General features: G+C 37.7%; 1 protein-coding gene across 2 annotated transcripts; it reads right to left on the reverse strand.

Annotated features, from left to right (window-relative positions):
* Nucleotides 1–852: 852 nt before the first annotated feature.
* On the reverse strand, nucleotides 853–10,134 carry LOC146571966 (B-cell receptor CD22-like). Of its 2 annotated transcripts, XM_085275972.1 has the most exons (15): nucleotides 9,985–10,134; nucleotides 9,572–9,638; nucleotides 8,166–8,313; nucleotides 7,190–7,519; nucleotides 6,772–6,972; nucleotides 6,334–6,666; nucleotides 5,870–6,106; nucleotides 5,400–5,732; nucleotides 5,059–5,283; nucleotides 3,986–4,240; nucleotides 3,599–3,751; nucleotides 3,300–3,384; nucleotides 3,150–3,207; nucleotides 1,948–2,207; nucleotides 853–1,773 (listed from the first exon to the last, which is right to left on the reverse strand). In XM_085275972.1, exons 3-15 carry the CDS (start codon nucleotides 8,233–8,235, stop codon nucleotides 1,710–1,712), a joined length of 2,604 nt encoding a protein of 867 aa, XP_085132098.1. In that variant the 5' UTR covers nucleotides 8,236–8,313; nucleotides 9,572–9,638; nucleotides 9,985–10,134; the 3' UTR covers nucleotides 853–1,709. The 2 variants fall into 2 exon arrangements, with proteins under 2 accessions (XP_085132098.1, XP_085132099.1); XM_085275973.1 differs by lacking the exons at nucleotides 9,572–9,638; nucleotides 9,985–10,134 and having other exon boundaries at nucleotides 8,166–8,414.
* Nucleotides 10,135–18,113: the final 7,979 nt, after the last annotated feature.

Consider the following 18,113-nt stretch of genomic DNA (forward strand, 5'->3'; position numbering starts at 1 on the left):
GAGAAGGAAGACTTCACTCGTTACTGCAGTTGCATTTATAGCTGCTCCTCTCATTTCTTTAAACACTTCTTGCTTAAACTGCATCAGGTCGATCACATATGAAAAATTGTGTATTTCATCAAAGATGTTTGAAGATGGTTTCTTCTGTGGTTGGAAAATTAAAGCGAGATCGATATCCGGCTGTCTTCCTTCCTCCGCACACGCCTAATGTGCATGAACAGATTAAATCTCCTCTGGTGCGATCACTGACGACAGCTTTAAGAAAACACATTTAAAATGGTTGTTTTAAAACACACAACAATTTATTAATGAGATCATTCCTTGTGATAGCTGAGCTATTTTCTTTCCCATACGGAAAAGAAATAGTAAAAACTTATATGTGATTACTCATGAAAGTGGCCACTTTCGCATTACTTTCATACATTGTTTTAGTAAGTATCCAAAACATACAAGTTTCATTATATAATTTTTCAAGGGATCTTATATCTGTTTTCACTCTTATATGCTTTTCATACAAGTTTCACACAAGACAGATACAAACTTTATAAGATTTATATATATCTTTTCCATATGGGTTACCTTCAGCTTTAAATTAAGTTTATTGTGTGAACTTGCAGTAAAAGGGAAACTCAATGTCTCATATCACCCAACTTGAAGTAGATAACAGGAAGTTGGTGAAGTGCAGCTGAATTTAGCCGTTCTGCTTGCAGAAAGCAGCTCAGCTCAAACCCTCTATTTAAGATGTTTGGGACAAAAGCAACCTGCAATTATTTAAATATGTAAATGCTCAGCACTGTTACTAGCTTGCTCAAAAGCAGCAACATGAAGTGGAGAAAGACACCAGAATTTGTAGAAACAATGTTTTTTTATTATTTTGTTTTATTTTATTTAATCTCAGTGAAACATTTCTATTTTTACTCAAATTACAAGAACGACTTGAATGATGGACAAAATCATGCTGCCTCTGATTCACTATAAAGGAAATAAGTTTAAAGATAACAAGAAACTGCTAAACACAGCTGTAATCACAAAACACATGAGCGCAGTTCAGCAGGGCACTGAAAATAACAGCAAACGGTCAAAGCACCAGGACTTTAAGATTAATCAGACCTACCTCCTGCTGTTCTGCAAAGACTCCTATATCCCATATCCACACAAATAAAAAATAATTCTACTCACAATTATGTTAAGTACATTAAAATGGGTTTCAGCAGGACAAATAAAAGCCTTTACACTTGTTTGAGTGTACTACAAACTTAAAGTACCCTTAAAAAGAACAAAGAAAACAAAATTAACATAAACAAAGTACAATACAATTCCCCCAATAGTGCCTACTGCCTAGAGAGGTCTTGGGCTTCTTGTTAGCTGTAGTAAGATTTTATTTCAGTAAAGGTAGACTCATTTTTTTTTTAAATTTAATCCTGTCTGGCAGCTGTTGCCATCAGAACTCTGATCAGAGTGCATTTGTGGTGCAACACATTTTGCTTTTCCAAGATCGCCAAAAATAAATTCTGTAATGTTCCTCTTGTTCAGGTCTTCAAGAAACTAGATACACGTGTAGACAGGGACAGGAAGTCCACTGTCCAAGGACACATTTTGATTCATCTGTTGCATCATTCTTTATCAAAATGCAAACACAGCCATACACAGCAGTATCTTCCTAAAAGCATTAAATATGTACACTGAGGACACACATTCATGTTCATACTCTACTTTTTCCTGACTGTGCTGTACAGTGCTGATGAATGCTCTGCAGCCTGTTGATCTCTTAACCTGTAAAGGTAAAAACACACTCTCAGAAATATAAAGATAATATGATTTTTTTAAAAGCTCACAATATCAGTAACATTAATTAAGAAAAGAAAAAACTTTGTGTAGTGCCAAAAATGAACAAATATAACAGCCTGGAAATATTTTCCCAGCGTTTCACAAACTAAGTGTCCTCACCTTTGGGTGCTGTTTAATCTGACCACAGTGTAGTCCACATCTGTTACTTCTTCATCCTGTTTTTTTCTTCTTTTGGTCTTAATGGGGAGAATGTTGTAGTAGTCGTGCTCTTCTGGCTTCTTTATGAAAGTTACACTGGAATAGCAAAGATCATCCTGGTGCTCCTCTGCTGCTCTACTCTGTGCTGGAGCTGAAGGGCCGTCACGCTTTGGACACCCACTTTGCGGAGCGTTAAGTGTGTAATAACAATATGCATTTTCCTGTAATTAAAAATAACCATAAAAGGTGAAAGGTTATGGTTGGACATCCCCCTTTCCTCCTGAGCCACAGCCTCCCAAACCTTGTATTTCTATGTATTCCTGGAGAGGTTTATATGGTAAATGGTAAATGGCCTGCATTTGTATAGCACTTTTCTAGTCCATAGGACCCCAAAGCGCTTTACACTACATTCAGTCATTCACCCATTCACACACTGGCGTTAGCAAGCTACATTGTAGCCACAGCTGCCCTGGGGCATACTGACAGAGGCGATACACGTGTAGACAGGGACAGGAAGTCCACTGTCCAAGGACACATTTTGCTGCCGGACACAGGCGCCACCGGGCCCTCTGACCACCACCAGTAGGCAAACACAGGGTTAGTATCTTGCCCAAGGATATTTGGCATGCAGCCAGGGTGCAGCCTGGGATCGAACCACCGACCTTCTGATTAGTGGCTGACCTGCTCTGCCACCTGAGCTACAGCCACCCCACCCCACTACAGCCCTATATGCAGCAAAGGAAGAGCAATGCCACCAACAACACTATTAAACAGAAAGATGTCATTTTCTCAACACATGAAAGTTAATTACAATTAATCACACTCTCAAGAAAAACAGTAGACTTTACATTTTATGAACTGTTCATGTACATTTTCATATATGACAGAACTTAAGATACCCACACACTGTGCAGTATTAGAAATCAATCATTAGATCCACACTGTGCAGTGTGGATCTCATAAACCTGGGTGGGACATGAAGTTTGAAGCATGTAAACTATACAAAGTCATCAAACGTCTGTACTATAGCAGCCAAATTTAAACTTCCCACTGTGCGGTGTATGACAGCAGTATGCGACATATACAAAGAGATTCATTTACATTAACATGGTCTTTTTCAGGTTCATATATGTATACCTGATACCTGACCTCTTCTTCCTTACCTCTGGTTTGTTGTCTGGCCTCTGTCTGGATGAATTTGTTTTGAAGCACCCTTTTCTTCTGTACAGAAGAACAAATGAACATGTTAATTAATCATAACATGAAATTACTAAATAAATTTTTAATAACAACAATAAAACTGAACTGCTCACCTAATGAATATGATTCCGCAGATGATTATAACAGCCAGAAATAGAACAGTGATTGATACAACTGCAGCTGTTTTTTTCCATGAGTCTAGGAAACAGTGACCAAACTGAAAACTTGTTACTGGATTACAAGATTAATGGTCCCATAAGAATGGACATAGAAGATAAAACATATCAGACCAAAGTCTTAATTAATGACTCATTTTGAGTATAGTTCTTGCCTAACGGCATACAACAGTTGAAAACTAAAAATACTAAAACTACAATCAGGGCATTTTTTAACAACTCAGTTGTGTCACTACCTTGATTGTTCCTAATGTCAGGAGAAAAACTGACTGTGCTACAGGTCAGAGTCACTGGACTGTCGTCACCAATCTCACCAGACGGAGTGACTGAATTACCCTCCATTATCTCAGCAGAGGGACTCACTGACATAGAGGGAAGCTTTGGAGCATCTGGAAGGGATGTGGAAATAATTATGACAAAAATTGCAGCAAATTTACATTTGAATTTAGTGTTCAACATAATAATTGTGAAGAAATTGTACACCATCCTATTCTTTAAGTTTAAATATCTATTCCCGACATCGCAGATTGTACAGTTGATTGACAGTTTTCTCCACCTGTGACGATTTCAGAGTTTAAACCCCTGTTTCTGTGTGGCATTATAAGAAAACTGTCTTGACTCACATTTCACTTTGATAGAGATCACTTCAGATGACCTTCGCCCCACCTCATTCTCAGCAGTACAGTAATACTCTCCAGAGTCAGAAGACCGGGTGGACCTGAAGGTGATTTGCTTTTCTTGGCTGATTGGTTGTTGTTCCTTGTACCAGGTGTAATTAGCTGCTGGGTTAGCATCACTGCTACAGGTCAGAGTCACTGAACTTCCCTCCACTATCTCACCAGAGGGACTCACTGACACAGTGGGAACCTCTGGAATGTCTAGAACAGAAAAAATACATTTACTTTTATCGTTATTGTTATGTTATAATTGTGTGTGCAAATTATCTCTATTATCTAAAGTGGTGGTCAAGAAATTTCCCTCACTTTCATTTCAGTCTGTCACATCCAGTATGGGGAAACACAAGCCTGTAATTATTGGTCACATCTGTTATCTTTAGGGTGACCAACCGTCCTCTTTTTTTGCACTTGTTGACTTGTAAAAGCCAATATGACATTTTTAATTTTACCATTAATTAACCGCACAGAGAAGGCATTGTTTAAATATGTTTTCTTTAAGCAAACAGTATTATTAAAGTTCCTCATGACTGGGCCAGGTGTCCTCTTTTTTGAAAATCAAAATATGGAGATCCTAGTTATCTTCAATATAGCAGATTCATGCTTTGCATGAACAGACCATGTTTGCTGGATTTGTCAGTTGTTCCATAAATTGGATGTACACATGACAGTCCATGGACAGACCTTTGTAGACAGTCAGAAGATCCCTGCTTATTACATTGCTAATTAGTTCCTCTAAAGTAAATAATCACGATTAAATGTACATGTGCTTGTACCTTCCAAAATGAAAAGAACTTTGATGTTCTCTGATCAGGATCAAACCACTCTTCAGCACAATGACTGTTCTTTTCTGACTTTAACTGAGTGCTTACCTCTAATTCATGAACCTGACTCCACTCACCTTTAAACTGTATGTACAGTATTGTGAATTCTACTTAATATCTTAAACAACATTTTGGTGAACAAAGAAAGCTGAGGAGCTGAAAATCATGATCATCAATAACAGAGTGAAGTAAACTTACACACAGGATCTGAGGGATAATCTTCATGTCCTTTGAAAGCACAGGAGATGATGTCTCCAGGATTGAACAGATCTTGATAAGAACTTTGTTCAACCATAAACTGATTGTTTTTGAACCAGACGAAAGAAAGACGACCAGCTGGACTGCAGCTGCTTTCACACTTCAGATCTGCCTCAGTCTGAGACTCATGGACTGATATTATTCTGCTCACCTTCACCTGCAGAGCTGAATATGACAACACAGCAGACACAAGACATTAAATACTAAAAACAATAAATACAACCATCAACACAACAGAAAAACTGAGCTGAATGAAATAATCAGTGTGTGTTGATCAGTACCTGTGAAAGTCAGAGTTGTTCCAGGTAAACTACTCTTCCATTCAAAGTCTTGTGTTTTGAATTTGAAGTGATACTCGGCTGAATCACTCTCTGTCAGGTCTCTGATTCTCAGAGTGGAGCGTCCTCGCTCTGTTTCAGTCACCTCAACACGACCTGCATACTGGGAGTCTTCTGTGAGGTCCTCAGATCCACGACCAGAACGGAGCCAGGATTTTGATTGGATTGGACTTTCATAACTGTTGTAAGTACAAGAAATGTCCACCGATGATCCTTTGACTGCACAGATTCTTCTGTTACTATAATTCACTCTGTTGCACCATCGACCATATGAACCTGAGAAAATTAGAATGAATAAAAAAAATATAATTTTTTTAAAAAACATATTTATTGACAAACCCCTGACATTAATTATTTTAACCTTTTGATTGATTAAAAGTTTTAATTCAGGTAATATCTCAAAGAAAACTTACAAACTAACGGAGAGTGAAAGTCTTCAAATCCTTTTAAAGCACATGAGTAGCTGTTTTTATAGTCATATGACCTTTGATATGGGTAGCTGTTTGAAGTGTCACGTGGCACGTCATAAGAAGAAGAGCTGGCTCCAATCACTTGTTGTCCATTTTTGTACCAGACATAAGATGAAACATAAGGATCACATCTGGTGACACAATCCAACTGTCGTCCATTGAACCCTCTGACCTGAACATCTTGACCAGTGGATAAGAAACAATAAATAAGATGTCAGTCACTCTCACACTGAAGGAGACAGTCAAATTCATAAGTTCTAAAATACATTTTTAACAAAGTAATATTTCTCTTAATGTTTATACGTGAAACGCTTTTAAAAGTTTAAACTGTAGTTTAAAAGCACAGTAGAACATACAGATAGAATATTAAGCTGATTAAATATCCATCAGTGTGTGTTGATCAGTACCTGTGACAGTCAGAGTTGTTCCAGGTAAACTACTCCTCCATTCAAATCTTTGTGCTTTGAATTTGAAGTGATACTCGGCTGAATCACTCTCTGTCAGGTCTCTGATTCTCAGAGTGGAGCGTCCTCTCTCTGTTTCAATCACCTCAACACGACCTGCATACTGGGAGTCTTCTGTGAGGTCCTCAGATCCACGACCAGAATGGAACCAGGATGTTGATTGGATTTGACGTTCAAAATTGTTGTAAGTACAAGAAATGTCCACTGATGAGCCTTTGAATGCACAGATTCTTCTGTTACTGTAATTCACTCTGTTGCACCACTGTTTTTTGGCACCTAAGAGATAAAAAAAAAAACATGCTTATTGACAGAAAGAACACACCATTAATAAGCCTCCATATTAAAAGTTTTCATTCAGGTAAAATCTCAAAGTGAACTCACAAACTAATGGAGAGTGAAAATCCTCAAATCCTTTTAAAGCACATGAGTAGCTGTTTTCAGTGTCATATTGAGCTTCATAAGAAGAAGAGCTGGCTCCATTCACTTGTTGTTCATTTTTGTACCAGACATAAGATGAAACATAATGATTGCACCTGGTGACACAATCCAACTGTCGTCCAGTCGACACACTGACCTGAACATCTTGACCAGTGGACAAGAAACAATAAATAAGATGTCAGTCACTCTCACACTGAAGGAGACATCAGTAAAATTCACAGAAGTAATAAAATGAATTACGGTAGTAACAAAATAATAATTCTCTCAATGTCTATACATTAAACCATTGAAAAGTTTAGAAGCACAGTAGAACATGCATATTAAGTTGATGAAATATTTATCAGTGTGTGTAGATCAGTACCTGTGACAGTCAGAGTGACTCCAGGTAAACCAGTAAAACTTTTCTGGTTTGCTTCAAACCTGAACTTGTACACAGCTGAGTCGCTCTCTCTCAGGTCTCTGATTGTCAGAGTGCAGCTCTTCCAATGAGAGCTGTATGAAAGTCGACCTGCATATGCTGGGTCTGTTTTCAGATCATACGGGTTATTCCCTTTAGTGAACCAAACTTTTTTTAACACAATTACTCTTGAAGGGTGTTTGAAGGAGCAGCCTATGACCACTGTTGATCCTTTTACAGCACAGATCTGAGTAGAAGTGTAAGTCACTGCATAATCATTCTGACTCTGTACCACTGTAACACAGAACACATCAGAATGCAGTTAGATTAATGATAACAACCATAAACAGTCTTATTTGTAGTTAAACTATATGCAGAGAGAAATTCTGATGGGATTTAGACCAAGCACTCTTCATCACAATAGAAAAACTGAAGTTTTGATTCTTTTGTTGTTGACCGTAACAATCATGAAATAGTTTTAGAGTCATTTTCTTCTAATCACCTAATTGGTTGAGACCAGGTATAGTGCTTGATAACAGGGTATAATATAAATGTATTCATATGAGGTATATGTGAGAATGTTTATTAATCCTTAGAAGATTTCTCTCATAAATTCAATGTTTAATAAACTAGAAATAATCTAAATTGTGTAAATAAGTACTATAGCAAAATAAACATTTTAGAAAGTTAAATACAAATACAATGGCCTTTTTCTAACAGTGTATATTTATGGAAAAAAATAATATCTGTAGTGTTTACAACACATTACACAACATTTGTATTTTTTTACTAAAAAAAAGAAGGCAAAAAAATAAATCTCTTCTGTTTACAGTTATAATTCATAAAAGTAATGCAGTTGCTGAATGTGTGACAGCCAGAAACAGCTCTGGTGTCGACAGTGTAACCGTAGGTATAAATCAAATATAGAGGTTCCCAATACCTGATAAAGAGAGAAGGAAGATAACAAATCCACTGGCTGCTGCACTTAAACTCATAGCTGCTCCTCTCATTCCTTAAATTACTTCAACATGAAAAATCCTGTTCACTAGTTAGTCTTCATGAGACACTGAGGTGAGATGAGATGTCTTCTGTGGTTGGAAAATATTAAAGTCATATTAAACTGTCTTCCTTCCTGCTGTACACGCTCAGTAAGCGTAAACAGACTCCCACACTGAAATGAAGAAATGGTTTTTATACAGTGCAGCACGCAGAATGAACTTCTTAAAAACAAACACAACATATTTTAATCACGTTTTAATTTTACGTTTCTGGTCCAGTTTATTAATGAGATCATATGATCACAAGACCATGATCAATTTTTCTATAAATCTATAAAACTCAAAACTAATCTCCACAGTGTTACATTAAAATAAGTATCTATAATGTAACTAAAATTTTAACATGGATGTCAAAATAAATATATCCTGTGTGGGGCGTGAATGATTCACATACTTGTTAAGAACCCCGCTGTATGTGATTCGGGAATTTATTTTTTAAGACAATAAGAAACCATTAGCTGTAGATTTCATAGAGGGCAAAGATGACATGCCACCACCTAATATTTAGAATACAGATACGTCCAACATCTGTAGGATTTTTTTTCTCCAAGTGAAGTGATCTATTTGAACCCTAAACGTGAAATTTAAGTACACATTACACCACACCACAGTCTTTCTGATACTGAAGATAGTTTTCTAAAACAGAGTCAAAAACCACCACTATGCACACAATACCAGAATGCAGAGTGGTCTTGTACTTGCTCTTCTACTCTCAGTTGGCAGCCAAGTAATTATGTATCATCACAAGTTTATGGACCACAAGCAATTACCACACTTTTATCAGATAAAAGAACCTTAAATATTAGTCCCTGCAAATCTGCCCTTTATTTTGCACTTTGGGATTCTTCGCTGTTTCCACCAGGTCATCCCTGTTTCTGTTTCGCTAGAGTCTGAGGAAAACCATTTTTTAATTTGGATGCATTACATTTATTTTAATCACATGGTCATAATAATGCATAGTAATTCTAAGTAATTAAATACAAATTTGAGTGTGACCTCTTCCATGTAGTAATAACTCTCTTAATTAGCAAAAGTTAACCAGCTTCTAGTGGATGAGACGAACCCAGAATGGCTAATCCAAAGCTGGACAGTCCTGATCCCCAAGGACCCCCAGAAAGGACCAACTACTAACCAATAATCTGCCTCAATAAAACATGGAAGCTCCTGTCCTGTAATAGGGCGAAAATGAACAGGCACATAGAAGGAAAAAGGCAGAGACACCAGAGGGGCAAAACACCTCCTTGTTGACGGAGCAGTCACTTGAGACTGTAAAACCAGAATGACCAACCTGTGCACCGCCTGGATCGACTTCAAGAAAGACGATGATTCCAGGATTCAGATGGATCCTGGAATGCCTGAAACAGAAGAAGATCAACCAGAGAGCCTTCATTAGGAATTCAACAGGGATGTGGCCAACAACACTAGAGGCCAACAAGTCACTGTCAAGGATGCAGGATTTACCAAGGAGATACTCTGTCCCCACTCCCTTTCTACAAAGGCCTGAACACCCTTAGTCAAATCATCAATGAGAAATCATTAGTCATATCCTCAACATGGATGGTATCAAGCTGTGTGCCAGGAGAGACATTAGTTCACCGATCCACACTGCTAGGATCTAGTGTAACAACATCTGGACTGGATAAATGTAGTTGGATGGGAAAAAAGTAGAGAAAGTCGTTAGAACTGGGGAGATTGTACTACCAGAAGGCAGCATTGTTGACATGGAAGATAGATGCAAAGATCTTGGAATCCCACAGGCAAATGGGACTCATGAAGAGGCCTATAGGAATGCCACAACTGCCAAATTCCTGCAGAGAGAAAACCAAGTAAAATGAGCCAGTTGAATGAAAAGAAAAAGATCTAGGGAATCAACACCTACACACAAAGATCCTTTAGTGCATCAGGAAGATGGCAACAGCTGATCACATGCTTAGTGAATACCCGAGACAGCAGAAACCAGAGAAAGAAGAAGAGCAAGAAGATGAACCATCAAAGAAGCACAGGCCCCTGAACAGCACGTACCACCCAGCAGATTGAAAATCCTGCCAATGGCTTTACAAAGCCGGACTAAAAGATAGCACAGAGGCACTAAACACAAGATCCATAGAGGCTGGGGTCTACCACACCAGGCAAGAACCCCAGGTGCAGGTTGTGAAAAGATCCCCCTGAGACAACCCAACAGCAGGGTGCAAGATGCTAGTAGGCAGGGCGTACATGGAACACCATCTCAAAATGGTGTGTAAGTCTTATAAATAAAAGTTATGCACAAATTACATATTTAACAAACTTATTTTCTTAGTGATAATTTGAGTGTCATCTGGACATTCCAGTTGTTGTTTTTTTTCTAATTCCTAATGTTAAAAATATTATGTGCTTTACTATTGTGAAATACACCTATGTATCTATTCAGAAATTGCCACTAGTTTTGTTTTTACAATGTCCTGGGATTTTTTAATTTGTTCAAATATAGGACTTTAAAGGGTTGCCTGAATTTTGGTTATATTTTTAATTAGCCAATACACAGATGTGTTTTAATACATCTGTCCCAAATTACAGATTACAAACATAATATTTTTAAGGAAATCAGGGATGGCGGGGAAGAAAATATTCTAATATTTTGATGATTTGGGATTCGAGTGACCAGGTCAATCAAGAATTGGCACACATTTAACTAAATTATTTTCTGAGCTATAATTAGAGCACTACCTGGACACTCCAGTATTTTTTCTGTTTTGATAGGACAGTTTAGTGATCGTTTTTGTGGTGAAGCCTGCCATATTTGTTCAATCCATCATGAAAGTTAAATAAAAATAGCATTGTATTCATTTTTATCACTAAAAATTAAATATTAAAAAGTATCTGACATGCTTTATTTTTACAGTATTGTATTTGATCTTTTCTGTTTTCTATTTATCACAAAAAATACACACAGACTATAAAAATGCTACCAAAACAGTAAGTTCAGCTCCAAGTCGATGCAAAAATACAAATACAAATAAATAATCAGAAGATAATGGACAGGTCAGCAGGGTCAGCAGGGAGTGTTTTACTCCTGCAAATCTACATGATGGGGTTGAGTGTGATAGCAGTCATCCACTGGGCAGGCTTAACTACTCACTGCAGTGATGTCTTATCTGCAACAACACAAGAAGTCTTTCTGGAGGTTTTCACTCCACACCTGCAGGTGGTGGTGTTGGTCCTAGTTTCTTTAGCCTCCTAAACAAGAGGAGTTGGTTGATTTGTATCCAAACGAGCATACACTGTTAACTCTTTCCACATTCACAGCTTAACAGTATAACAATATGGCTGATCAAGTAATAATGTGAGCTTAGAATGTTTTATTATATTAATCAGGTTTTGTTGACTGTGGAGTACAGTGCAGATGATTTCTCTACTCTTCCTTTACTTCTGGTGTAGACAGAAAAAGAGAGAAGATGATATTATTGCTATTAATACAGATTCACATAGTAGAAAAGCTAAAAAGCATTACATAGAAAACACCAGCAGTTTGGATCAGGATATTTAACAGGGTTTCTTCACACTTAATGCTAAGTTTCCTCATTGAATTGTTCATGACAGCTCATTTGTCTAAACAGCAGATAAAGCGGGAATCAACACATGTTCATGTTTTACCACCAAGCAGTGTGGAAACTATTGAGTTTAAAACAACATGTCGAGTTCTTTAAGAAGAGTTACACACCAAAATATTTGTTTTCAAAATTAAATGACTTTTTCTGTCTATGAGATGCAAATAAGGTCATTGGAAGCTCTTTTCCTTAACATTAAGTTTTAAGATTGCTTATTTTTCTTTTCTAGTGAATTAAAAACTAATTTATTGTGAACATATTATAGCATAAGTTGTATCCGTAGGACCTGTTACTTTAACGATATTTATTATTATATATTATAGATTAATTTGTCCACTTTCAAAAACCTACAAGTCTTTTCCTTGTGGATTTAATCCAACAACAAGAAACTGGTTGTTTAATTAAAAAGAATTCATTTATTGGACTACCTGATCCACAGATTCAACACAAGCAGAGAAATCAGTATCGAGTCAATTTAATGATGCACTGAAAGTGTAGGAATTACAAAGTATAAGAATATTTTGTTTTCTTTGCACTGGTTACATGTTTTTGGAGTTCTGACGTCCTCTTGTGTTCTTGGCTTCACAGTAATGAGTCCCACTGTTTTTGGGTCTGATGGTGAAGTTCTGTCCTGATGCTTTTGGGAGTCTTTAATTAGCTGATCTGCACAGTGATCTAAACAAAGACTGAATCGGCATCATCATAATAATGTTGGTCCAGGATTAACATTGCAACTGACCAATCATGTCGCTGTGATGTCTGATGTTTTCTTTATTAATTTGTACAAAATAATAAATAAATTATTGTATCACTCATTGTTACTGTGGGACCCAACATACAGACACTGGGTCTCTCGATGATAGAACACACAGACTTTATTCTTGCAGAAATTTTAACACACTGCACACCGCAGTCATCACTCACCCCTGGTCCCAGCGACCTACTGAGGCTACGTCCACACGTACACGGGTATTTTTGAAAACGGAGATTTTCCGTTTTCGTTTTAAAAAATAATCCCGTCCACACGTAAATGCAGAAATGAAAGAAAACGCTGCTAGGAACATGCCAAAGTAACAGGTGGCGATATATTCCTAACCGTGTAGAAATGTTGGCCAATCAGAAGTCTAGAAGCCTCGGTGGGAAATAGTAAACAAAGATGGGGCATAGAAGCAGAACCGAGTTGTATGTGTGGAGGGACAGTAACTGTGTGTGTATATGTAAGCATTTAAACACTGCAGAGAGTAGAATTAACAGTAACAGTATTGTAGAAATTAATTTCACCGGAACAATAACGTGGCGCACAGTGTGACGTCAAAAAAGGCGCACACCTTTGATGCTGCATTTTCTGCGTTTTCTCCGTTTTTCTCGTCCACACGTAAATGCAAAAACTGAGTTTTCAAAAATATCCACCCTGGCCGGAGTTTTTAAAATCTCCGTTTTCAGTGACCGAAAACACAGTTTACGTGTGGACGAAAGGTACAAACGCATAGAAAAATACCCGGGTACGTGTGGACATAGCCTGAGACAAAATAGAGGAATCACAATTAGCTGATGACTGGCAGCTGTGGCCGCCCGACTCCTCCGACACTGTCTCCAAAACCTCTCCACCCATTCACCACACCCACCCACTCTAATTATCAAGTTAAGTTTGCTGTTAGCCAAATTTAGGTTACAAATTTGGTGTGATAGTCATAATTTTAAAAGCATTAACTAACTTTTTGGCTCAGATAATGTAATTTGGTCAGTTGGAAGGTTGATCCTAGAACATTTATGACGAAACAGGAACCTTTCATGACTGGAACAAAATTTGTTTTTTGTTGAACCACACAAAAGAAAACCAGCTGGACCAGAGGTGTGGACTCGAGTCACATGACTTGGACTCGAGTCAGACTCGAGTCATTAATTTTATGACTTTAGACTTGACTTGAAAAAATGTTCTAAGACTTGTGACTTGACTTGGACTTTTACACCAATGACTTGGGACTTGAATTGGACTTGAACCGGTTTACTTGAAAAGACTTGATATTTCACCCCAAATATAAAATTTAACATGCATATTATATAGAGATTGAAAATGTGACGTCATTCACGGGTAGAACCGCAAAGGATTCTGGGAACTCGTGGCAAGCGGTACTAGCGCACGCAGGCTTTCAATTAAAATCAGTCACACAGCGATAAAAAGAAACACAAAAATGTCAAGAAGCTGTTGTATTATTAACTGCAATAGCCGGTCGCATGACAGCCACGGGAAGCCGACGGGTAAAGAGATCGGTTGTTATCGGATTACGTCGTTGAAGAGAAATTGTTCGAGCCATGTTTCCGAAGTAACAAAGAGGCGACGGGTGGCCTGGATTGCAGCCATTCAAAGATCAAATATAACGTCCTAGAACACTCCAGCTCACAGGTTAGTCTGCTCCAAGCATTTACACAAAGGTCAGTCTGCTGTTGTAGTTAATGCGTCATTTTCTTAACATAATTGGTGATATAGGTTACAAGCAAGTCTGGCGCTGAACAGAAATTGTCGCGCTATGCTCCTTTATTTATTGTGCATAAATAGTGAATTGTCCTGACACAATATTGCGTTTCGCTTCTGTTATTATGGTACACTGACAAAAACACATACTTTTATTCACAGGATAAAACAGGTTTTTTGTATCACTAATTGTCCAGTACGATTACAGCATACAGTATTATTGTCACTGCTACATTTCTGTGATGGGTACCAGAAATTATTTCCACTACTAATTAATTACCGTTGAGCTCAAAGGTCCTATTAATAAACGGTTAATGAATGTGTATTTATGAAGACGATTTGTGAGACTGGTAAACTTATGATACGTACGATGGTCTTTCGTTCTACACGGTGCATTTCAAGGTCCTGTACCCATCCGTCGGTAAACTGTACCTGGGCTTGTTGCAGTGACCGGAAGTTACTAAACTTCATGAGTGTATGCACTCACTCCAAGAACCGTATGATTATAAATATGCATATAAATATGCTACGATGAGATAGCTGACTTCATCTAACTAGCAAATGTTTTCCAGGCTACGTTGGTGATACAGTTTTTTTTAATGTGTATGATATTTTTGTCATGCGATTTTAAAGCCGGTCCTACAACCGCATCCAAGAATAACATGCAGCTTATCTCAGAACTGTCGGTGAAAATTATTCTTGGAGCTAGGTTTAATTGAGCTGCATTCTAAAGAGGTGCAATTTCACAATTTGTGTATATTTTCTAAGTTCACTATTTTGTATGTGTTGAGAAAAACACAGATTTTAAAATTACATGGTCTAATATTTACATTTAGCATATAACTGCAACATTATTTTTTCGTTTGTTTTTTTTAAAGACTCGAAAGGACTTGAAATTCAAAGTTTCAGACTTGTGACTTGACTCGGACTTTTACACCAGTGACTTGAGACTCGACTCTGACTTGCCTGACATTACTTGAGACTTGACTTGAGACTTGAGGATAAAGACTTGAGACTTACTTGAGACTTGCAAAACAATGACTTGGTCCCACCTCTGAGCTGGACTGCAGCTGCTTTCACACTTCAGCTCTGCCTCAGTCTGAGACTCATGGACTGATATTATTCTGCTCCAGGGCTGTGCAGAGATCTTTAAAGGGGCGGGTACTCAAAGTTAAAAAGGGACACATAGAACCAGGCTGAAGAACAACAACACACATTCATCAAGAATCTAATATGGAATCATATCATACTATACCACTGTCATCAGGTGGGGACAATGTAAAGCAAATGTAGCCTATGTTTTTACCTGATGGGCTACAACATTGTAACGCGTTACAAGTAAAGCGTTATTGCCCATCTCTGGTTGTCACAAGACAGTTGACCAATGTGTACATAATAACCTAATACTGCTGTGTGCTATACACTACAATGTACGCTGTACACCTACTTACTGTTTTTGCATCAGTCTGCATCTCTCAATTAACTTGTGTTTCTCCTATAGCTCTGCACCACTCAGACGGCAAAAAACGTGCATGCTCTTTGCGAGCTCGTTCCCGGCTCGTAACCAGCACGCTCTGCCATCAAGAGCGATCATTGGTTAATGGTAGTCATGTGACTGATGCAAGCTAGATCCTTTTATTTAGCAAAAATGTAATTAATAGTTAAATATTATTGTTGAGGGGCACAGACAGGACTCCACACACACACACACACACACATTAAAAAGAATTATAATAAAAATTTAAAAACAAATAAAAATCTGCCTCAAGAAAAGGGCACTTGGGGCACTGTAAGTTCAAGAAATGAACACTGATGAATGCACAGATACTTCTGTTACTGTAATTCACTCTGTTCCATAAATCACCCTGGACAGTGAAAAATTTCATTCTTTATATACTTAGCGCCCATTTTTGTACCAGACAACATGTGAAGCATAGGGATTAAACCTGGCGACACAGTGGAGAGAGTGGACAGCTTCAAATACCTCGGAGTTCACATCACGCAGGACCTGTCATGGTCTTGTCACATCAACACCATGGTGATAAAGGCCCGTCAGCGTCTCTACCACCTCAGACGCTTGAGAGACTTCCAACTGCCCTCCAAGGTGCTCAGGAACTTTTACTCCTGCACCATAGAGAGCATCCTGACGGGAAACATTTTAACCTGGTTCGGGAACAGCACCATGCAGGACAGACGAGCTCTACAGAGGGTTGTGCGATCAGCTGAGCGCACCATCCGCTCCGAGCTCCCTGACCTGCACTCAGTCTACAGCAGGCGGTGCTGGACCAAGGCCAGGAAGATGGTGAAGGACCTCAGCCATCCCAACAACGGACTGTTCTCTCTGCTGAGGTCAGGAAAGCGATTCCGCTCCCTGAAGACCAACACAGAGAGACTGAGGAGGAGCTTCTTCCCGCAGGCGATACGGTCTCTCAATCACACCACCACACAGTACTGACCCACACATATGGTTCTTACACACACACTGGACTTTCTGGACATTGTTTCACTTCATTACTTAAATCACTTTAAGCATATTTGCACTGCACAAGACATAATGTGGATTGCACAACACTGGTCACTATATTCTTCATTTCCAGTTAATACTTGTACAGCTGCTGTTATTGTGTATATATTTATTTATATTTCTTCATACATTCTTATATAGTTCTATACTGTGTATTTTGTTGTACAGTTATTTTATTTTCAACTTTAATTTATATATTTTATCTTATTCTCCCAGTTAAATTTACCCTTCATTCTAATTTGTGTTGTACAGTTATTTCATTTTTAACCTTAATTTATATTTTATTCCTTCCTAGTTAAATTTACCCTTTTTAATTTTTCATATTTATTTCCTATCTTATTCATAGCCTTTTCCTTTTTTGTTTTCTTTAGGTCACGAGCAGTTGTCCAAGCATTTCACTACATATCGTACTGTGTATGACTGTGTACGTGACAAATAAAATTTGAATTTGAACAGTCGTACACTCCGTTTTAACAGTCGCCTCTGAACAACTTGATCAATAGAAAGAAATAATAAGCTGTTATTCACACTCACACACAGACAGAGCAGGAAATGCAATTCTCAGAAGTAAAAATGGATGGAGATGGAGATGTGATCTGAAGATGATTTCTTCTGTGGTTGGAAAATTTTAGAGAGATAGACATCTGGCTGCCTGACTTCCTCTGTACACGCTTAATGTGCATGAACAGACAAAGGCCTGTAAATCCCCTTTAAAATGAGAAGAAAGAAATTACTGCATAAAAATTTAAAATTTCATGTCACATTTGACTTCTGACTTCATCTTTAAGGCCAATAGATTAGTCTACAGTTGAAATTAATAATAATGCTTTATAGAGCTTTTTAAAATGGCAATATGATTTCAGATTCATTTCAGTATGCCTTTGTTGTGTACATTAGATTAACATCTTATAACAGTTTAAATACATAACATTTTGAATCCCCAAAAGTTGATTCAGTTCATCTGGACGTAGCATTTTGAGACTGAAGAAGTCACTTGGCTCAGTGATGAAATGTTTCTCCCACTGAAAACACCACGTCTGGATGAACTGAATCAACTTTTTGGGATTTACTTATCTGGATGACTGAGAATGCATCAAAACATTTTGAATGTACAAAATAAACCGAATCAAATCTTTATTCACATGCTTATTACCAAAGATTTTAACAAATTGTATTAAACAATGAAGTGAATGTTTACACATTTACAATATCCACACGAATTAAAAAAAAAACCCAAAAATATTAT

The sequence above is a fragment of the Mchenga conophoros genome, linkage group LG6 (genome assembly GCF_057382185.1).
Source record: "Mchenga conophoros isolate Kocher_MC1m ecotype Shallow Benthic linkage group LG6, M_conophoros_male_GT1.1, whole genome shotgun sequence".
NCBI classification, from domain to species: domain Eukaryota; kingdom Metazoa; phylum Chordata; class Actinopteri; order Cichliformes; family Cichlidae; genus Mchenga; species Mchenga conophoros.